Source organism: Octodon degus, unplaced genomic scaffold, assembly GCF_000260255.1.
Source record: "Octodon degus isolate 3935 unplaced genomic scaffold, OctDeg1.0 scaffold00104, whole genome shotgun sequence".
In the NCBI taxonomy this organism is placed as follows: domain Eukaryota; kingdom Metazoa; phylum Chordata; class Mammalia; order Rodentia; family Octodontidae; genus Octodon; species Octodon degus.
In genome coordinates this window covers 207,308-229,769 of record NW_004524680.1, presented here as the reverse complement: position 1 = coordinate 229,769, position 22,462 = coordinate 207,308, and the positions used below count along the sequence as shown (strand labels likewise).

The 22,462-nt window shown below is 42.0% G+C and overlaps 1 protein-coding gene across 3 annotated transcripts in view; it reads left to right on the top strand.

Moving 5' to 3' along the window:
• LOC101569108 (cat eye syndrome critical region protein 2) overlaps nucleotides 1-22,462 on the top strand; it is a 164,211-nt gene that overhangs the window by 132,619 nt on the left and 9,130 nt on the right. For 2 of the 3 annotated variants that reach the window (XM_023723981.1, XM_023723980.1), the window contains exons 8-16: nucleotides 1,701-1,784; nucleotides 12,406-12,559; nucleotides 16,269-16,398; nucleotides 17,333-17,370; nucleotides 17,456-17,547; nucleotides 17,752-17,878; nucleotides 18,855-19,240; nucleotides 20,073-20,198; nucleotides 20,347-21,193. In XM_023723981.1, the coding sequence (XP_023579749.1) occupies nucleotides 1,701-1,784; nucleotides 12,406-12,559; nucleotides 16,269-16,398; nucleotides 17,333-17,370; nucleotides 17,456-17,547; nucleotides 17,752-17,878; nucleotides 18,855-19,240; nucleotides 20,073-20,198; nucleotides 20,347-21,193 (1,984 nt within the window). The remainder of the gene's footprint in view (nucleotides 1-1,700; nucleotides 1,785-12,405; nucleotides 12,560-16,268; nucleotides 16,399-17,332; nucleotides 17,371-17,455; nucleotides 17,548-17,751; nucleotides 17,879-18,854; nucleotides 19,241-20,072; nucleotides 20,199-20,346; nucleotides 21,194-22,462) is intronic. The other variant, XM_023723982.1, reaches the window with a different exon arrangement.

Genomic DNA, 22,462 nt, shown 5'->3' with positions numbered 1-22,462 from the left:
GTCATTTTTAGGGAAGATAGCTCAGTAGAATAAGCACTTCCCTTGCAAACACAAGGTACTGAGTTAAACCCCTTGTAAAAAAAAAAAAAAAAATCCTAAAGATTGTCATTTTTGGGCTGGGAGATAGCCCAGCAGCATGAACACCTGCCTGGTAAGTGCAAGATCCTGAGTTTAATCACCAGTACCAAAAAAGAAAAGAAAAGAATGATGTGTTCCTCCTTAGTAACTTCTACATGTGATAGAGTTGGAGTGAAACTGGTATTGAATTTAATTGCTGCTGAACTGATTAAGGTTCTTTTGGAAGACAGTTCAATGGTAAGTTTACACATTTAAAGTTAAAGAGTGGCCAGGGAGATGGCTCAGTGGATTAAGCGCTTCCCTGGCAAGCGCAAGGGTCTGAGTTCAATCCCTGGTTCTACAAATAAATAAAGTTTAAGAGATCCTCTTGTTAAAATCTTAAAATTTATAAAGGAATTGTTCACAAACATATTGAGGAAACTGCTTCGGGTAGCTTTAGGGGAAAGTGCCCAGAGAGGATCATGACTCCCTTTAATACTTGGAATTGCATTTGCACTGAGTTGCTTGGTCTGTGCTTTGGAAACAAAAAGTTTTCTATAGCTGCTGAGTCGTTATAGCAACCACCATTTTGCTTTCCAGTGAGCTTAAACTACTGTTGTTGAGTTTCGTATATCATTTGGTTCCCTGCCTCGTTGATTCTTCAGGAAGTCTCAATACTTTTAATGAAGTGGTTCCAGAACCAGACCTGGGAAATGAATTTTGAAACCAGAGCCATAGAAGCTACATTCTGATCCAAACTCCCTTGCCCCCACACCTTTTAACAATTGGTTATAAGGTGAAGGAAGCTACAAGGCTCATACCATAGAAATTCCACACATGCTGATACACCTTGGCCTTTGAAATGATTGACTAGAATTGTCAGAAACTTCCTTTTTTTTTTTATTATTTTTATTTATGTATTTATTTGTGTGTGGCCAGCTCAGCCCACCAGGGGGTGGGGCTGGCTGGCATGTGGTGCTGGGGGATTGAACCGTGGTCCCTGTGCTTTGCTAAGCTTGTTCTCAGTAGGTGCTTTAGACCACTGAGCCATCTCACCAGCCCCTGTCAGAAACTTCTTTAGTCTCTTTCAATCCTGTTCTTTTCTCACACTGGGATCTTCTCAGGTGAGCTCTCATATTCTGATTCACGCTTCTTTTCTCCACTCCTGTCACTCATTTTGGGGCCCACCCTGGCAGCTGCCCTCACTTCTCACTACTGCCACTGACCTGCCTTTAAGGGCCAGCCTGCCCCCAGCTGCTCCTAATGCCCTCGTTTAGAACCAATCCCTCCAGCTAAAGCTAATAAAACATGACCTCCCTTAATTATTTAAGGGGAAAATTTTAAGTTTAAACGTGGGAGTTTCTTGGCATATTGTCCAAGCAGACACTTCATTGTCTGTGCTGTGTGTTAGTTTTTGTTGTTGTAAGAGAATACACTTGCTCAGTACCTTGCATAGCTGAATAATTACTTCCCCTGATCATCCTTGGAAGGATACTTTGGGCCCTCTGTCAAGGTAAAGCAATTACCTGAGTGCCTTAATGGTCATTTTTCTATTAGCAGCAGCAGCAACAGCAAAAGCAGTAGCAGTAGCTGAGAACACCCTAATCTATCTTTTCCTTTCTTTTCCTCACTTCTAACTGTAGGGAAAACGTCCACAACGTACAAAGGCAGAGTTGCAACCTAGGTGGATGTCTGACCACTTGTCCATCAAATCCATCAAACGAGAGGTGAGTGTGTGAGAGTAGAGAGAAGACATTTTCATTATTTGGAAAGGATAGTCCCATTACATTTCATGTATTTATTAATTCCTACACCTATATATTCCTTTATCTCAACCTTTATTGATGATTTTTATAGAGAAAAATGCATTTCTGTAAGGACAAAGGCTTACAAAAATCAGGAAATACTCTTTTTGGATCTTAAAATCTCCTGGGATGATGGTCATTTAAGATAGATGAGATTGATATGTCCTACAGTAGATATAGAAAGTTGATGTATGCAAACCTGAAAGAAGAGCTGTGTCTTTCTTGCTTGAGCTGGTATGGTGACTGAGGTTTTGATGGTGAGGCATGGAGGCAGCAGGCATCCTTCACTGTGGGAGTAATAAAAACACAGACTGCACAGTGCATACCATGGTAAAAAATTACATTTGCAGGTGGCTGTCATAAGATGACTTGTCACATATTGTGGAAGAAAATGCTGGGAAAATCAGATTTTAGAATCTGTATGTTTAGTAGGTAAACAGATTATGTCATCAGATCTTTGTGTTGGCAAGATAACTTTCTGCTCACTCTTTGGTGCTGGATTTAGTAAGGGAAAAACTGCAACTCCAAAACAGCAATTCCACCAGCAGAGTTTAGCATTGGATTGGAAGCATGGGTCTAGAATTGGAGAGATAGTATGGGCTTTTGCAGGGAGGGTGTGCAGCAAATGGTACCTGTGCATGTGGAAATCAGCTGCAGGAGGATGGAAGGACAGTGGAAGTTTTGAGAGCTGTTTTTATTTTTTGTTGTTGGTTTATTCCTAGAGTTACTGTGGAGATTTGTATATTTTAGTACTGGGAAAACTCGGGACCTTATGCTTGCCAGGCAGGCACTGTGCCACTGAGCTATATATCCCTGCCTGTTAAAAAACAATAAACAGGATCTGACTATGTAGTTGAAGCTGGCTTTGAGCTCACAGTGTTAGCCTATGCTGGCCTCAAACCTGTAGTAATCATCCTGCCTCAGTCTCTTGAGTGCAGGGATTATAGGTGTGCACTACCATCCCCAGTCTCTACAGCTTTATTTTTTTTTAAATATTTATTTATTTTTATTTATTACATTTATTTATTGTGTGTGTGTGTGGCCAGCTCAGCCCACCAGGGGGCGGGGCTGGCTAGCATGTGGTGCTGGGGATCGAACCGTGGTCCCTGTGCTTCGCCAAGCTTGATTCAAGTAGGTGCTTTAGACCACTGAGCCATCTCTCCAGCCCCTCTACAGCTTTAAAGTCAGCAACTTTTCCAAGCTGTGTTAGTCAGCTGTCCCATCGCGACACAATATACAGCACCCACAGTTTAAAGGAGAGGTTTAATTTGTTTCCCAAAAAATAAGTTGTTATTGCTTCCTTTTTTGGGGGGTCTAAGAATTGAACTCAGGATCTTAGACTTGGCAGGCCAGCACTGTGCCCCACTGAGCTTTATCCCCAGCAGTGTTATTGATCACCATGTTATTTGTCTTTTGAGAAGGATGGCAGTGAAAGAGAACAAGTAATGAAAAAATAAAAAATGAGAACTTGTGGCAGATCTCTGATTTGTTTTTAATTGGAGATACAGTATGGTCATAAACAGTGTATGAATGAGGATAAAAATGGATATATGGCTGACTCTGGTGAGATGAACTGCCTAAGTGGCAACGGCTTGCATGAAATAGTCTCTCCTAAGACATAAGGACAATAAAACAGCATGAGCTTGTGAAATAGGAAGGAAATGTTCAAATGGGAAGTAGGGAAGGGTAAAGGACAGAAGGGAAAAGAGAAAAAAAACCAACAAAACAATAAAATGCAAACAAAGCTTTTGTAAATGCGGGGAAAGGGGTTAAAGGGAGAGGAGAGGAATGCGAAAAAAAGAGTTAAGGTGCATCACGTACGGGTACAAATTCCTTATGAATGAACATTATATTTATTTATTTGTGGGGGGGGGCAGCTCAGCCCACAAGGGGGCGGGGCTGGCTGGCATGTGTTGCTGGGGGATTGAACCGCCCGCGGTCCCTGTGCTTTGCTAAGCTTGTTCCAAGTAGGTGCTTTAGACCACTGAGCCATCTATCCAGCCCCGAACATTATATTTAAAATATATCAGTAAACATTTTTTTTTAAAAAAAAGCATAAGTAAATAAAAAAAAGATTTTATATCCAAAGGGGAAAAGAGCATAAGGGCTGGCCTGATAGTTCAGCGGACTAAAGCGCCTGCCTAGACAGAGCGCTGTGGCCAGGGTTTGATCCCTGGCGTGCTGTGCCAGCCCTGCCCGCAGGGTGCGCTGAGACTGGGTGTGGTGGCGCCCACCTGTAATCCCAGCACTTGGGAGGCTGAAAACAGAAAGATCACTGTGAATCCGATCTACATAGTGAGACCCTGTAGACCCTGTCCTAAATACGGGGGGAAAAAAGCATAAGTGATGACAGTTATCTTGAGGACAGGAGGAGAGAGGGGTCTTCAGGTGGGAGTTCAGGACACAGTGTTAGGTAAGACCAACAACGAAGTAGTACTAAGAGGATTTTCTAGGCAGCACTCAAGCGCCAGTGACAGGTATTTTCATTTTGTGATGTAGCTTATGTAGTTAAGTGACTTTACAGTCACACTGTAGAAAGGGACACATTTGGTGCATATTCTTATTCACTGAGATTTAATATTGAAAATGTAGGAGTGAAAATGAGGCATAGCTAGCACTGAGCTGGTAATGTCTTTACTGGCATTGAAAATGGAAAAGATGATAATTTGTAACTTTAGGGGTTTAGAGGATTGCTGTACTAGGGATTGAACCCAAGCTTTTCACACAGAACTGCATTCTATACTCCTTCGGGGACTAAGTTGCCCATTGTTTAAAGTAGCATGTAAACTTGGCTAATAACAAGATTCTCAAGCATGACAGTTCCACAGTGGCTGGCTTCTCATATCCCCAGTCTCCTCTTCCTCCTTTACTCACTGTTCTGGAAATGCTTGTTGGTGATTGGATTCCAGCTGTAATTTCAGATGGTTTTTCAGGTCAGCTTGCCAAGTTGGGTTCTTCCGTTTTGTTACCTTGATAGTTTCTGTTCACTGGCCTCAGCTGTCCTGATTGCCCTTTCAATTTAGAGATTGCATAGTCATCAATGCAGGAGGCTCTTGGTGGCTGCAAGCAGAAGTTTAGCATCAAACACTATCATGTGTTTCTTTTACTCTAGGCAGTGTTTATTGGTTTGTTTTCCTTTTAATTCTGCTCTTCGGTTTGAGATGTAAGAAATCCTAATAGTGCAGAGATTTTGGACTATCTATTGTTGAACCAGATATCCTGGAGTTTTGTTTTGTTTTGTTTTTTCTCCCTGTACCAGGGATTGAACTCAGGATACTTGCCAGGCAGGTGCTTATGCCACTGAGCTATCTCTCCAGCCCACCTGGAGGAATCTTTAATGATAGTGTGAGTTTGTGGTTTTATTTCTAAATCAAATATCTTCCATTATTTCAAGCATTGGTAATTTGAAGTTGAATATTAGGCTCTCAAAAGTATTTTAATTGACTCCTGGGGAAAATACTAGTGAAGGGACTTTGTCTCACTGAAATCCACATTGGGGTGCTGTGAATGTTTTTGTCAGTGCTAGAGTTTGCTGTTGCTAGGGAGAGGCTTGCAGTGCTGAAATCCCAGGCAAACACCTCTATGGTGAGGAGGCCAGTGAGTTTTAGTGCCTGCCCTTGAGAGGGGGCTCTGATGTTGCTAAAACCAGAGGTCCTGGCTAATGATCCTGTAAAGAATTTCAAGGGGCTTTTCATTAGCTTCTCATTAAGATGCCCTCTTGATTCTAATCAGCCTCTTGCTTATGAAAGTATTTAAACAACAACCCTTAGCCCATTTGCAGCTGGCCCCTTTTAAAGAAAAACTTCGCAGTGCAAGGCAGCGCAGCAAGTGGGCTTCCACATACATACACTGTTTAGTTTTTGCTCATTTGGCCATAGCAGGCCTTTGGTAGTTAAAACATTACATAAGCACCTTCAGGGAGTGAGTGCTGCCCTGCCCCAGTGTGTTCATTAGCTCTTGCTTTCCTCACAGTGGCTTGGTGTTCAGTGTTGGCACTGAAATCCTAAAGCCAACTACAGCGTACAACACAGATTTTTTTTTTCCAGATGTGAATGGTATCATTCATGTACAATGTCAAAATTCATACAGTTTGGGAAACAAAATTATATGCTCCAAAAAAAAAGGAATTAAATGTGAGGTCAGAAATTGTAGTTAACTGAGCCATAGGGAATTTCACCTGACCCACCAGTGGTGGGCAGGGTTCTAAAGAAAGTGACCTGGAAACAGGTGAAGTGGACACAGGGTATAAGTGTCACACTTTGAGGGCAGGCAGTGGGCCACTGCTGCTGGAGTCAGCAAGTTCCTGAGCTGAACCTGAAAATACATTTGGAGAGCTTTAAGTTTACTGCTCAAAGATGCTGTAGTTCAGCTTTTATTTTATTTATTTATTTATTTATTTATTTTTGGCTGATGTGGGGATTGAACTCAGACCCTTGCGCTTGCCAGGGAAGCACTTATTCCACTGAGCCATCTCCTCAGCCCCAGCACTTATATTAATGTACGGAAAAATCATGGATCTGTGTGTAACTGGGATAAATCCATTCATGAAGACATTAAGCGGATTGGTGGTTGCCAGACACTGGAGGAACAAGATAGGAAATGGCTACCTAGTGAAACTATTTGGGGGGGGGGGGAGCAATTCTAATATAGAAATTTGTTTCTGTTCCTGTTGATGCCTACTATGCAGTTCATGCTGGCCGTGAACTCACTAGGTAGCCCAGGCTGGCCTCAAGCTGCCAGTGATCCTCCTTCCTCAGCCTCCCAAGTGCTGGGGTTATAAGTGTACACCACCATGCCTGGCTTGTGTATTTATTGCTAATGATACATTTCTTTTTTGGTATTTTGAGACAGGGTCTCTGTGTCTCAAAACATAGAGGAAAAAACAGTTTGACCTCAAAGTCACAGCAATCTTCCTACCTCAGCCTCCAAAATGATACATTTCTGAACCTCTGGTTTAAGAGCAACAATCAGGGGGCTGGGGAGATGGCTCAGTGGAATAAGCTCTTGCCTGGCAAGTGCAGGGGCCTGAGTTCAATCCCTGGTTCCACCAAAAGAAAAAAAAAAAAGAAAAGAAATCTATGGACTATTTTGGGGGCTGGTGAGATGGCTCAGTGGTCTAAAGCACCTACTTAGAATAAGCTTAGCAAAGCACAGGGACCGCGGTTCAATCCCCCAGCACCACATGCCAGCCAGCCCCGCCCCCTGGTGGGCTAAGCTGGCCACACACACACACACACACACACACACAAATAAATAAATAAATAAATAAAATTTAGAAAAAAAAAAAAAAAAAAAAAAAAAAAAAAGCAACAATCATCCCAGCCACAATGGCACATGCCTGTAATCCCAGTACTTTGGGAAGCCAAGACAGGAAGACTGGAAGTCCAAATCCCACCTGGGCAGTTTAGTAAAGCCTTATGTCATAAAAGCGTTTTTTAAGTAATAAAGTATATTGGTTACTTTTCTCTCTCTGCTGACAAAATACCTAACACCCAAAATTAGGGAAGAAGGGGCCGGGAAGATGGCTCAATGGAATAAGCGCTTCCCTGGCAAGCTCAAGGGCCTGAGTTCAATCCCCAGTTCTGAAAAAAATAAATAAATAAATTGGAGAAGAAAAGGTTTATTTAGCTCACAGCTTGTAGCAGTTTTAGTCCATGATCACTTGGCTCTAAGTGACATGGCAGAGTGGCAACAGTTCATGGTGGTAGGAAGACAGCAAAAGCAGCAAGAGCAAAAGGAAGGGAGAGCCTCTTTCCTCCCTTATATTGATTGTATGTAGGCTGCCCAACCTCGTGGCTGCAGCACTCATGCCATATCTGTTCCCTCCTCTTGCCCAGAATCAGGATGTTTACAAAGTGAAGACCCTGGCCCATTGGTGAAGTCATTTAAATTTCTAGATTTCTAAAGTTGACAATGATGTATCAACCATTTCCCTGGGCTGGAGGCATAGCTGAATGGTAGAGCATCCCTCCATACAAGGGAGTGGAGGGTGAGTTGGAAGGAAAAAAAAGAGAGGAGGAGGAAAGGCAATCAGTGGGGAATGTAGTGGGTAGAGGATAGGGAAAGTTGATCAGTATGTACCAAGTTGCAAATTGGTAGGAATAAGAACTTTTTTTTTTTTTTAATGGGGGGTTTTTTTTTTTTTTTTTTTAATTTTTATTTATTTGTGTGTGTGTGTGGCCAGCTCAGCCCACCAGGGGGCAGGGCTGGCTGGCATGTGGTGCTGGGGGATTGAACCGCAGTCCCTGTGCTTTGCTAAGCTTGTTCTAAGTAGGTGCTTTAGACCACTGAGCCATCTCACCAGCCCCGAATAAGAACTTCTTTGTGCTGTTATTTATTCTACATAGGATGAGTAGAGATAAGAAGTAGGTGCTATATAGCTGAAAAAAGGTGTTTGAATATTTTTGCCATAATGATAAATGCCTAAAATGAATATATTTAACTGATTAGATTTTTTAAGAATATGTAGTACTGCATTAGTATGTACAATTTTGTGCTTTTTGTATAGCAATAGTAATTTCAGGATTTAATTCAAAGGAAATCTGTAGCTTAATAAAAAGGTGTAGAAAAAACTCAGGAGTTATGCCCTTTATTTTCCTCATGCTTCATCAAGTGTATAATCTTTAAGTTGTTTTGACATGAGTTAGATCAGTATTGTTTGACCTAACCAACAGTCAGCAGACTGTTTAAAAAGTTAATAATAGCTAAGGTGGGCTGTGCATTGGGAAGCTAAGGCAGGAGGAGCCACAAGTTTGAGTCCATCCTGGACCCATTTAATGAGTAGAGACCTTGTCTGAAAAATAAAGGCTGGGGATGCATACTATTGAGAAGTCCCTGGCTTCAATTTCCAATACTGAAAAACAAACAAATCAACATGCATGGAATATCTCTTCAGAAAAAAGTATTTCTCAGGCCAGGCATGGTGGCACTCATTTATAATCTTAGCACTTGAGGGACTGAGGCAGAAGGATGGCTGGCCTCACCACAGGTTTGAGGCCAGCCTGCTACATAGTGAGTTCATAGCCAGCCTAATTATATAACAGGACCCTATTTCACAAAAATAAAAAAGTACTTCTCACATGAAAGATACTGAAATCTGACAGATGCTTCCCCTACTTGTTACAGGCAGATTTTTGTGCACATCTAATAATTGCTTCAAGATACAAGTATCAAACCAAGATTTTTCCCAAAATAATTCACCCTCCAATAAAAATGATATGGCTTATGAGGGGGGAAAATAAATAAAGATAGATAGATAGATAGATAGATAGATAGATAACAGTGTGAGTCTAGCCTAGACTACATAGTTCAAGGCCAGCCTGGACTATATATCAAGACCCTAGGGCCAACCAAATAGCTCAGCAGATTAAAGCACCGGTGAGCAGCACAGGGGCTGGGGGTTCCATCCCAGGGCCTGCCGTGTCAGCCCCACCCCCGGGGCACACTGAGATGGCAGTTGAGACTGGGCATGGCGGCACATGCATGTAATCCCAGCTCTTGAGAGGCTGTAAACAGGCGGATTACTACGAGTCCAATCTAATAGTAAGACCCTGAACACCCTGTAGATCCTTCCCTAAAATACCACCCCCCCCAAAAAAAAAAAAAAATCCTGTCTCAAAAACAAACAAAATAAATTATGTCTGATGGGTTTGGTTGGCTGGTTCATTGGTTTGGTGGTACTGGGACTTACACCCAGAGCCTTCACACTCAGCTCCATCTCCTGTCTGTGTGTTTATGTATTATTAAGCTGCCAGGACTTGGGGTTTTTTTATTATTATTATTTAATTATTTACTTATTTATTCGGCTGGCTCAGCCCACTCTGAGGGTGGGGCTGGCGTGGCATTTAGTGCTGGGGATCAAACCGCAGTCCCATGCGCCTGCCTAAGCTTGCCTAAGCAGGCACTTTAAACCGCTGAGCTATCTCACCTGTCCCCAGGACTTGGTTAAACTTGCAGTCTCCTGCCTCAGCATGCCAGAGTGTTATGGTTACAGGCATGTACCACCGCACCAAGCTTGATATATAGAATGTAAACAGTGTCACAGGTATACCTGTAGGTTTTTCATTTGGAGTACAAATGAATTACATTATAGAAGTTTTAAATAGCTAGAGTCATTTATATTCATAGTTCTGTGTTTGAAAATTTCTGTTTTGTTATATCAACTATTCATAGTCAAATAATACTTCACCTTATACATTCACAAGCTAACTAATCCTTAGGTACTTCAACATGTTTTAATTTTAATCTTTAAGCAAAAATTTCATGGAGCTGATACAAAGTTAGTGAAACTAACTTATTTTAAACATGTATAGCTAGTTTATTTGGAAAGGGTTGTTCATAAAATGTAGAGACAACATAGACAAGTCTGTTGAAAGCCTGGTAATTCCAATTTAGGTAACAACACTATTTTCATGGTCACACATTTGCATCAAGCCTTTCTGCTTGCGTGTATCACAAAACTGAGATCACATTGAACTACTTTGTAACTAAGTTATTCTGTGTCTCTAGTGTGAGTTGCATATTCATTTTCAGTTTGTTTTGTGGGATGCCACCATTAGTTTATAAGACATCTGTACATATTTAGGACATTTCTTCATAATCATTGCAAAAATGTATATAGATATTGTTTTAATAGGTTCTTCCCTTGCTAAAGAAAGTCACACCCCTAGTTATTAGGCTTCACCTGAAATGGGATCATACCTGAAGTACATGTCAGTTTTGCCTCTGGTGACACCTAATTAATTTTTTGTATTTCTAGCTTATATTCTTCGTTACATACAAAGGTATGACCTCATCAATAACAGTGTTCAGAAAAGTTACTGTAACACTCAAATCTGCATAAAAGTTGAGGGAATAAATGAAAAGGAAGTAGTTTCTATGTTCTGGGCTACAGAATGGCTCACAACTAGTTTTATTTATAGGCTATGACTTACAAAGTTGTTAAAAATTAAGAAAGTAATAGCCCTTTTTCCCTAATTTACTCTTTATTTTTGTTAGTTTCCATTTTTAATTTTTATTTTCATTAGTACGTGTTTGCAGTACAGATACGATTGCATTTATCATAGGGAGTTGGCAAATGCGCATAATACACCTTAATAATGCTTTTTATTTTGCTATATTTCTTATACTCTCATTGATCACCTGCAAACTTTGTTAATGCTGTTTGGATTGGAAAATGAGGGGAAATGCTGATCTTTGAATCATTTTTCACAATTTTATTGTCTCCTTTAAAGCTCTTTTCTGAGGGTTTTTTTTTGTTTTGTTTTATTTTCCCATACTAAGGATTGAACCCAGGGCCTTCATACTGAGCTATAGCCCACACCCTTTTTTTATTTTTTATTTCGAGACAGTGTCTCATTAAGTCCCTAAATTATCTAGGCAGGGCTCAAACTTGGGATCTCTGTCTCACCTTGTATATAGTATATCTTAGGTATATACTATCATACAAGGCTTCTTCTCGGTATATTAAGGGGGGTGGGGCTTGCAGGCTAGCTCAGTTGTTTAAGCGCCTGCTGGGGCATACCCAGTTGGCCCAGGGAACCGCAGTTCAATCTCCAGCTCTCCATGCCTTACCAGCCCGCCCCTAAGGCAGCCTGAGCCATCCCCCCACAAAAAAAGAAAAAAAAAAAATCCTTCACAATTAAGAAAAGAAAAGTGCAGGGACTGAGAGAGAGCGTGGCATTCTAAGCGTGCCGGCCTGGCAAGCGCAAGGACCCAAGTTTGATCCCTGGTACTGAGTGCTGTGAATCCCAGGACTGCTGAGCCGGCCACTGAAACATACCTGTAATCCCAGTGCTTGGGAGGCTAAGAACAGAAGGATCACTATGAGTCTGAGCGGTGTAGCACGACCTTGTACCAAGTAAATAAATAAATAAATAAATAAATGTTTTTAAAAGTACAAAATATAGAAGTTTTAAGACATTCCATTATTGAAATTGTGGGTCTGTGTTCTGTCTGTATTTCATTCATAATATACCTAGATGAAGGTACTTTCAAATTTTTCATTTTCATCAAATCTAAAGGAATGATTTCTCTGAACTGCCTCAGTTTCTCTTGTTATTATCCTTATGATTATCTCTTACAGACAGTAAATGATACCAATCACTGATCTTAGAACTTTTGCCCAGTTCTAAAACCCCAATTTTGGACTGCGAGTTCTGGCACCTATAGTGCCCTACCATCTTTGGGAGGCTGAAGCAGGAAGTTGGCGAGTCCCTCCTAATCTGAGCAATTTCGTGATTTAGCACAACCTATCTCAATATAAAAAATAAAATAGGACTGTTGTAACTTAGTGCAGAGGCCCTGGGCTCCATCCCTGCTACTGCCAAAGCAAAAAGCAAGCTTGTTTTTTAATGTTAATATGTTTATATGTCCATACACATATATTATAGATGATAACATTAGCTTGTTTCTGTGCTGTAAATACACTACCCTAGTTATCTAACAGTAATTCTTTAATTCAGTAGATGAGCTTTTAGCTCAAAGGGAAAAGAACTCTTGTGTTGTTTTACATTGATTTGATCTGCTCATTGACTCCACACAGGAGACTCCAGTGCTCACCAGGATTGAAAAGCAGAAGCGCAAAGAAGAGGAGGAGGAGCGGCAGATTCTTCTTGCAGTGCAGAAGAAGGAGCAAGAACAGATGCTCAAGGAGGAGAGAAAGCGAGAGTTGGAGGAAAAGGTCAAGGCAGTAGAAGGTGTGTGGTCCCTCTTGCCCAGGCCAGTAGAAGGTGTGTGGTCCCTCTTGCCCAGGCCTCAGCTGTTCATGTCTGGGAACAGCTATGTTGAGCTGTGCCTGTAACAAGCTAGACACCATTCTTTATTTCCTGTGTTGCTGGCTATTTCTTTTCTTTTTTTCTTAGATATTTACTTATCTAAGTCCAATCTCTCTGCTTTTTATTCCTGCTAAAGCACTTGTGTTTGTCATTCTTTGTGTGTCTTTCAGTATCTTGCTTACTTAGATCTCTGCTATGTCTCATAGAATAGAAAAACAGTGATGACAACTGATTTCACAAGGTTGGTTTGTTTGGTTTCTGTACTGTGGTTGGTTGGCTTTTTTTTTGTTGTTGTTGTTTTATTTTGTTTTTTGAGTTGGGGTTAAAATGAGTAATACAGTCTGTGCTTAAACTTGTTATGTAGCCTACACTCATGTCGCAACTTAAAATCCTCCAGCCTCAGCCTCCCAAGTGCTACAATTATAGGCATGTACTGCCATAGCTAGATATGGATAATTTTATCACAGATAAGATAATGCATAAGAAATGTCTCAGGTATTTATTGATTTTTATGCATGTGGTACAGGATCTCACTACACAGCCCAGACTCATAGTGAACCTCCTGTTTTCAGCTTCCCCAGCACTGGGATTACAGGCATGCGCCACCATGCCATGTCTTGGTGCCCAGGTGTGGGGCCAGTGGTGCACTGATGCTGGGGATTGAACCCCAGTCCCTGCACTTGCCTAAGCAGGCACTTGGTCCACTGAGCTATCTTGCTGGTCCTCAGGTTTTATTTAGATTATGTATTAGTTCTAAAGTATTATTGGGCAAAGTAATTTTTTTCAATAAGTAGGTTTCGTTCTTGGTCTTGCTGTAATAGATTTTTTACTTTTTTTTTTTTTTTTTTTTGTAATTTATAGTTCTACAACAGCAAGGATCAAAAGTGTTTTCTTGGATAGCAGTCATATTTATAAACTAATCCTGATAAATTATGTGATAAACACATCCTTTGGCATCGTTAGGTGCGAACCAGTTTTTCTTCCTTTTGTCCCCTTTCTTTGTGGTTGTGGTTATTTGGTTTTGCTCTGTAGTCCTGGCCAACCTCAAACTTACAGTGCTCCTGCCTTAGCCTCCCACATATTGAGTGTTTTCTTTTAAATAAATGTATAGAAGCCTAGTATGGTAGCATGCACCTTTAATCCCACCACAGGAGGCTTGAGGCAGAAAGATCACAAATTTGAGGCTAGCTTGGGCTACAGAACAAGATGGTGTGAATGAATGAGTTGATTAGTAAACTCCTAAAACTTTTCATTTTTTAATAAAACAGCATAGTGTATGGTTTTGACTTTCTCAATGCAGTGTTCCAATGCAATACTTAGATGAATTGTGGCTGTGAAAATTAAAACATGACTTTGTGTGCTTTTTGCCCTTTCTCCCCCCCATCCCCCACCAGGGATTAAACTCAGGACCCTGTGCTTGCCAGGCAAGCGCTTATTCTACTAAGCTGTGTCCCCAGCCCTGCCCTTCCTATTCTTCAATATTACTTTCTGTACCTTTTTGGGTTAACCCCTTTCCTACCTCACTCATTTCATTCTGAAGCCCTTTAGTGCCCTAAAGCTTACATCTTACTTGTGAAGTCTTGGATGTGTTTTTGTTTCTGGCATTAGATTTAAATTTTCTGAGATAATAACAAGCTTTTGTTTCTTAATATTTTACAGTGAGTTATTAGGTATCCCTTCATCTTTTTAGTTGTATATGGGTCCAAACTATTTTCAGGCTTAGTTTCTGTGCATATAAGATAATAGTGCCTGCTATAGGATTGCCTTTTTTTTTTTTTTTTTTTTTTTTCGGAACTGGGGATTGAACTCAGGCCCTTGTGCTTGCAGAGCAAGCACCTATTCTACTGAGCCATCTCCCTGGCCCCTAGGATTGTTTTCTTAAGAAGCTGTTTCTTGAGGCTGTATCTGGCTTCCACTCACAGCCATTGCAGTACATTGAGCTGCATAGAGACAGCGCCAAGCAAGTGAGAGCTGGACGGGCACTAGGCAACTCTGTTCCTCCGAAGAAAACAAACATGGGTAAAGGAGATCCTAAGAAGCTGAGAGGTAAGATGTCATCATATGCATTCTGTGTGCAAACTTGCCTAGAGGAGCACAAGAAGCACGCAGATGCTTCCGTTAACTTCTCACAGTTTCCTAAGAATTGCTCAGAGAGGTAGAAGACCATATCTGCTAAAGAGAAAGGAAAATTTGAAGACATGGCAAACGTGAACAAGGCTCGTTATGAAAGAAAAATGAAAACTTATATTGCTCCTAAAGGAGAAACAAAAATGACGTTCAAGGATCCCAATGTGGGGGCCGGGGAGATGGCTCAGTAGAATAAGCGCTTGCCTGGCAAGCACAAGGGCCTGAGTTCAATCCCCGGTTCTGCCAAAAAAAAAAAAAAGGATACCAATGTGCCCAAGAGGCTTCCTTCAGCCTTTTTCTATTCTGAGTATCACCCAAAAACCAAAAGAGATCTTCCTGGCCTCTTCATTGGTGATGTCGCAAAGAAACTTGGAGAAATGTGGAATAATACTGCAGCTGATGACAAACAGCCATGTGAGAAGAAGGCTGCTGAGCTTTAGGAAAAGTATGAAAAGGACATCGCTGCCCACTGGGCTAAAGGAAAACCTGATGCAGCAAGAAAGGGAGTTGTCAAAGCTGAAAAAAAGCAAAATAAAGAAGTAAATGGAAGAGGATGAGGTTGAAGAGGATGAGCATGAAGAAGTGGATGAGGATGAATAAGTTGGTTCTAGTGCACTTACTTTTTTCTTATCTATAAAGCATTTAACCCCCGTACACAACTCCTTTTGAAAAAAAAATTTTTGAAATGTAAGGCTGTGTAAGATTTGTCTTTAAACTGTACAGTGTCCTTTTTTGTATAGTTAACACACTACCTAATGTGTCCTTAGATAGCCCTGTCTTAATAGCCACTAAGCTTACCTGGTACAGTATGGGGTTGTAAACTGGCATGGAAATTTAAAGCAGGTTCTCATTGGTGCACAGCACAAATTAGTTATATATGGAGACAGTAGTTTTTCATCTTTAGTTGTCTATGATGCAGCTTATATGAAATAATTATTAACTGAATACCACTCTAATTGCAAAAAAAAAAAGTTTCAACTGTTTTGTTGACATTCTGAATGCTTCTGAGTAAATACAATTTTTTGTATTAAAAAAAATGTTATTTCTTGAGTACCTGTTTCATGCTAGCACTGTTCTAGGTAGACATAATGAACAGGATATCTTAGTCCTTTTGTGGAATTTCCATTCTAGTGGTTAGAAGATGGGGAATAGAGGTACAGTGTTGAGGCATTCTAGATACTGGTAATATTTAAAAGGAAAAAATCAAGGGCCAGGGAGATGGCTCAGTAGAATAAGTGCTTCCCTGGCAAGCGCAAGGGCCTGAGTTCAATCCCCGGTTTCACAAAAAAAAATAAAATAAAATAAAAATAAATGGAAAAAGCCAGATGCATGTGTAGAGTGGCATGGTGGAGGTAACATTTAAGTAAGATTATCATAAAGTTCTGTGAGAGGGAAATTCTGAATGAAATGAGCAGGTCGCCCTGTGCCCGTGTGAGAGGCTGAGTACTGTAGGCAGTGGGAGAAACAGCAGATGCACAAGCTCAGTTGCACTTGCCCCTTGCAGATCGTGCCAAGAGGAGAAAGCTCAGGGAAGAGCGGGCATGGCTACTGGCCCAGGGGAAGGAGCTGCCCCCAGAGCTCTCCCATCTGGACCCCAGCTCTCCCACACGGGAGGGAAAGAAGACAAAAGACCTGTGAGTATTCAATACCAGCAGCAGGAGCACCTGACCCTGTGCTGATGAACGTGTCCCTCACTTAATCCTTCCCACAGCCCTGTGTGCTCAGCAGTGGCATTTCAGAGATGAGAAAACTTAGAGACGGAGTAAGCTTTAAATCTCCAGCTCATCCTGACCCCAGTGACTTTGCCGCCCACGTCCAAGCCTACTTCTCCCCGCCTCCTTTCCCTCCCCTTCTGTGTCCTTGCTGCAACATTCTAGAAGCACAAAATTCTTCTTGTCCTGTTAAATTTAATGAAATCAAGATTCAGTGATTACATAAAACTGTTTCTTGGACTGTTTATTTATGTTTTGGGGAATGTTTAGAATAACTTATTCTAAACCATGACTTCCCTTGAAGTTACTAGGTACCATTTGTGTCTTTATTGTGTACTAAAAATTTAAAACAAATTAGTAAATTTCATTGCTGCTGAGTTCATTCTGTCACATGCATTTGTGGATTTCATTTTCTTTGCGGTTTTTATACAGAGTCTCACTATGGAGCCTAAGCTGGTCTCACACTTGAGATCCTCCTTCAAGTGAGCATGGGGTTGCAGGTGTGCACCACGACATATGACACTGCCTTCTAGCTCACCGAAATACTCATGGGCCTACAATAAAATCTTGTTAAGAACATGCTCTTGAATAACTAAATAATAGAACATAAAGTTCCGAATCATTTACACCATTTTCATTGTGTTAAGGATGAGGACAGTGGTACTTGCTTTTATGTTAAGGTGTACTATCCCTAATCTTTATATTCTTTTCAGGAAATGGTAGCATTTTTGACAGACTTATCTGAAAAGAATTATTCAGACTTCCAAAACTTGGTGCAGTCAACTATATCTGAACTAAAAGCTAAGTTGAGAAGGTGATCAGAGTTACCACTAATGTCTTATTTTATAATTCACAGCTTTGAGTTGGATGATGATTTCACTGCCATGTATAAAGGTTAGTTCCCATTCGCATCACTATGTTTCTGATGGAAACATTGCTGTGTGACTGTACTAATTAAATTCTCTTCTTTGGTTCTTAGTTCTCGACGTGGTAAAGGCTCACAAGGATTCTTGGCCCTTTTTGGAACCTGTGGATGAATCTTACGCTCCTAATTATTATCAGATTATTAAGGTAGCTTCGAAAGTATATATCAGCATCTATGTATGCTTGCTTGGGTTTGGGTTTCATGCTGCTTGTTCTGCAGAGTCAGGTCTGTGGATTACATTTGGCTCCTGAGCACCTTGTGATACCAAGATAACATTGCCTTTTAGGCACTATGTGTTTGGTTATTCTAATATATTTTAATTAATTAAATAGTTATATATCCTATTTTAGATCCCCATGGATATTTCAAGCATGGAGAAAAAATTAAATGGAGGTTTATACTGTACCAAGGAGGAATTTATAAATGACATGAAGACTATGTTCAGGAATTGTCGAAAATACAATGGAGAAAGTAGTGGTAAGTGGGAGAGAATATGTGCTAGATGTGTATCTGCTCATTAATATATTGTGAATAAAATGCCTCTAACTGTGACCTAAAAGCCGTCAGATTGGCCATTCCACATCTTAGCCAGGAGCTCTTTTGTATGCCACAGAATAAGAGAGTGGAACAGGAAGCCATCTGGTCACAGACCATTTTTCAGCCTGCAGACCAGGCTGGGCCTGAGTTGTCTCAGGGCCTCATCACAGACAGGACTGAGCCTAGATGAGCTCACTCCACACCCTTCTTCTCTTGCAGCTCTGGGATTGAACCTTGGCATACTAACAAGTCTGTCACTGAGCCTCATCCCAGCTTGTCATTCTTAAGTCATTTTGAGAAGATAGCATTGAAGCTCTCAAATATCAAAAATATGTAGTCCCAAGTTCTGAAAACTTGGGGTTATTTATAAACAAACTCAAATGTCTTATTTTTTTTTTAAACTAAGCAGATTCAATGATAATATTTAGTAATTTTAGTACTAAACTACATTTGTACTGATTTGAGGCAGTAGTCATGGAGTCACTGTCTCAGCCACATATAGCCTTGAGCTTCTGTGGACAGAAGCCATATCTTCATCTTTTAAGCATAGCTCAACAGAGTAATAGACCTCGGTAGTAAATTAGCTATGTAGATGATGTGTTCTGTTAGAATCCTACAGGAAATGTTTTTTTTATTTTTTTGTTGTTTTAATGTATTTGGTACAGGGTCTAACTGCGCAGCTCAGACTCATAGTTATCCTTCCCAGTGCTGGGATTATAGGTGCGCACCACCATACCTGGTCTCATTGGCAGGCTTAGCATGTGGTGCTGCAGATGGAACCCCCGGTCCCTGTGCTTGCCTAAGCAGGCACTTAGTCCACTGAGCTATCTCTTGCCAGCCCTGTGAGTTAACTATGGAGTATATATAACCCTCTTATATTTATACCTGCAGGTCAGTCCTTTTGTTTTTCTTTCAGAGTATACCAAGATGTCTGATAATTTAGAGAGGTGTTTCCATCGAGCAATGATGAAACACTTTCCTGGTGAAGATGGGGACACAGATGAAGAATTTTGGATTCGAGAGGATGAAAAGCGGGAGAAAAGACGGAGTAGGGCAGGGCGGAGTAGTGGGAGCCATGTGTGGACTCGCTCCAGAGACTCTGAAGGGCCCAGCAGGAAACAACCAGTGGAAAATGGAGGAAAATCATTGCCCCCAGCACGCCAGGCTTCGTCCACTCGGGATGATCCAAGCAGCAGTCCTGCACAACCCTCTCAGGGTGCAGGCACCACAAATGGCCAAGGCTTTGCCCGCCCTCTGCATTGTGGCGGGATGCCCAGCCAGGCCCCCCTTTTAAACCAGACGGTAAGGAGGTGATCTCCACGCTGGTGAAATCACAAGGAGGGAAGGGCTGTCCAGTTGGTACTTCCTCCAAAATCATTACATGGGTGCCTTTTTTTTCATATTCATTCTCCCTTATTTCAAATCTTTCTTTCTCTTAATTATTTGAATCATGTGTTCTCAGGATGGGCCAGAAGTTGGGATTATGTACAGGCTGGGAATAAGAAGGTACACATACAGGGTCCCAGCTACTTGAGAGTCTGAGGCAGGAGGACACTTGATCTGAGCCCAGGAATCTGGGGCCTCCTTAGGCAACATAGCAAGACCTCAAGGGAAAAGAAAACAAATGTGCTCTTTTCATGTGTAACACACAGAAATACATATAGTACATAAACAGTGCGTGTGTGAGGCGGCGTTAAGTTTCAGTAGTAGGTTATCATTCACAACACAACTGGTTTTTTTGTTTGTTTGTTTTAAGTGTGTGTGTGTGTGTGTGTGTGTGTGTGTGTGTGGCCAGCTCAGCCCACCAGGGGGCCGGGCTGGCTGGCATGTGGTGCTGGGGGATTGAACCGCGGTCCCTGTGTTTGCTAAGCTTGTTCTAAGTAGGTGCTTTAGACCACTGAGCCATCTCACCAGCCCCAACACAACTGTTAAAAGGGCCATGGGTATGCCAGGGATGGGTGGCTTAAAGAAAAAAGAAAAAAAAATTTTTTTAATCTTCTTTCTCCTGGCCAGGGAAACTACTATAGAGCCAGGACTGGCTCTGCCCAGGTTGGTCATGTACTAGCAGTCCTTAAGAGAACCCCTTAGTATCTACCCAGTGTCAGCCTGTCTCTTTCCCACCTTCTTGCTCTAGAGGTCAGCAGTGGCTGGAACATTTGGCCCTCTTCAAGGAGCAGAACCCAACCACATGTATGGCTCCTCTCAGGTCCCAGAGGCACACCCAGGAGAGCCTATGCAGCACCAGCCCCTCTCTGTACAGGTGAGCATCCAGGGCAGAGGCAAGGTAGCCAGGGGCCCTCAGACACAATTCGGAGGGATTTCCCTATCAGTAAAGCATGTTACAGAGATCTACCTTGCTGTGAGTCTGATTAACTTCTGGTTAACCTCTGATCTTTTCTGTTTGCCAGCCTACAGTTGGAATTGGCAGCCACCGAGGACCTCAGCTAGGTGCTCCTGAAGAAAAACCAGTGTGTGGGGGACTGACACGCCTTCCTAACATGAGGCCCCACCCTGCCTCCTTGCAGCTGGGGCAGATGAGTGGTCCCAGCCAGGATGGACACCTGTACGCTCCAGCTCCGTTCCAGCCAGGATTTATTCCTCCCACACATGGTGGGGCTACAGCTCGGCCCCCCGACTTTGCTGAGAGCCCAGAAGTTCCTCCCAGCCACATGTATCAGTCATATAAGTACCTGAATCGAGGACACTGTGTTGTCTGGAATGGGAACCATGGTGCTAGCAACCCAGGACCCTTGGGGCCAGACGAGAAGCCTCCCCTGGGGCCAGGACCCTCTCACCAGGCTCGAGCTCTTGGTCCCATAATGGATTCCCGAGTAATAAGACCACCGATCCCTTCTAACCAGTGGCCTAAACAATCGAGCTTTCTACCTCATGGAGTTCCTTCCTCAGGGTATATGCGACCACCCTGTAAGTCTGCTGGACATCGGTTGCAGCCACCTCCAGCCCCAGCAGCAAGTTCTCTATTTGGAGGGCCCTCCCCAGCCCTGCGTGGGGTACACGGAGGGGACTCCATGATGGACAGTCCTGAGATGATTGCCATGCAGCAGCTATCCTCCCGTGTCTGCCCGCCAGGTGTGCCTTACCACCCCCGCCAGCCCATTGCCCCCCAGTTCTCCGGCCCGTTTCTACAGGTGGCTCACTCTACGTCAGTAAGTGTGTCAGCCCCCAAGCCTGCTTCAGGCAACCCTGGGAGGACACACAGTACCAGTGAGATACAAGAGCCTGAGAATGACCAAGGTAATTTTTTTTTATCTTTTGGCTATATCAGATGTTAATTTATCAGTAATCATTTCCAACAGAGTATGAAACTAAATGTAAACTGATTTTTGAGCCTTTCTCTCCTAAACAACTCATACTTGAGCTGGTATCATATCTTTTTAGTCTAAAAAAAATCTTAGTACCACCCACCTCCCTGGCACATGCCTGTAATCCCAGCACTTGGCAGGCAGAGGTAGGAAAATCTCCCAAGAGTTCAGGGTCAGCCTGAGCTATGTACTGAGTTCAAGGTTAGCCTGAACCGCACAAATGGAAGTGTTATTTTGTTTGTTTAGTCAGTAAGACCTTGTCTCAAAAAACAATTGAATAAAATTATCAGCATCATAATGATTGTTAAGGGCTACAGAGATAGCTCAGTGGTCTAAGCATCTACCTAGGCAAGTGCAAGGACCCAGGTTCAATACCCAGTGCCACAGGCGCACCAAGCAGCCACCAAGACTAGGCATGGTGGTGCACACCTGTAATCCCAAATCTGGAAGGCTGAAGAAACAGGGAAACTAGAGTCTGAGCTGCGTAGTGAAACCCTCTACCAAGTACATAAAATTTAAAAATAAAATAATGGTTGTTACAATGATTGGTACTTACTGTGTGAAGAACTTGTTTTAAGACTTTTATAAAACTTAATTATCAGAACAAGTTTTTATGATAGCTACTATCAATGTCTTTGTTCTCCAAGATGAAAAATCAGACACTGAGATACTAGATTGTTTGCTGTCCAGCTGGTATGTAGTGGAGCTGAGATTTGGGCACAGACTAGATCACTGTATTTTTTTCTTTTGGTACCTGGAGTTGAACTCAGGATCTTGTGCTTGCCAGGCAGACACTTACACTGCTAAGCTATATGCCCAGCCCCCTCACATTGGCTTTCAAATTGACTAAATTGAAAGCTGTCTCTCTGGAATTACTTCTCAGTCTGTATTTGTGCCTCCTGTTCCTTGGATATGTGCCTGTGTCTACTTACAATGATGACAGTGAAATCTAGCAAAGCTTTTTTCTTAGAAATGCTATTTAAGGAAAGTAAAGATTAAACAGAGAAATAGGAAAAGACTTGTGTAATGGTGACTCCTAGGGTAGATATGTAGTACACAGTGTATGTTATTTTCTTCAGTATAGGGCTAGAAAAATAGACATTTGGACTATCAGGAAAGGTGATAAAGGACTGGTGAGATGGCTCAGTGGTCTAAAGCACCTACTTAGAACAAGCTTAGCAAAGCACAGGGACCGCGGTTC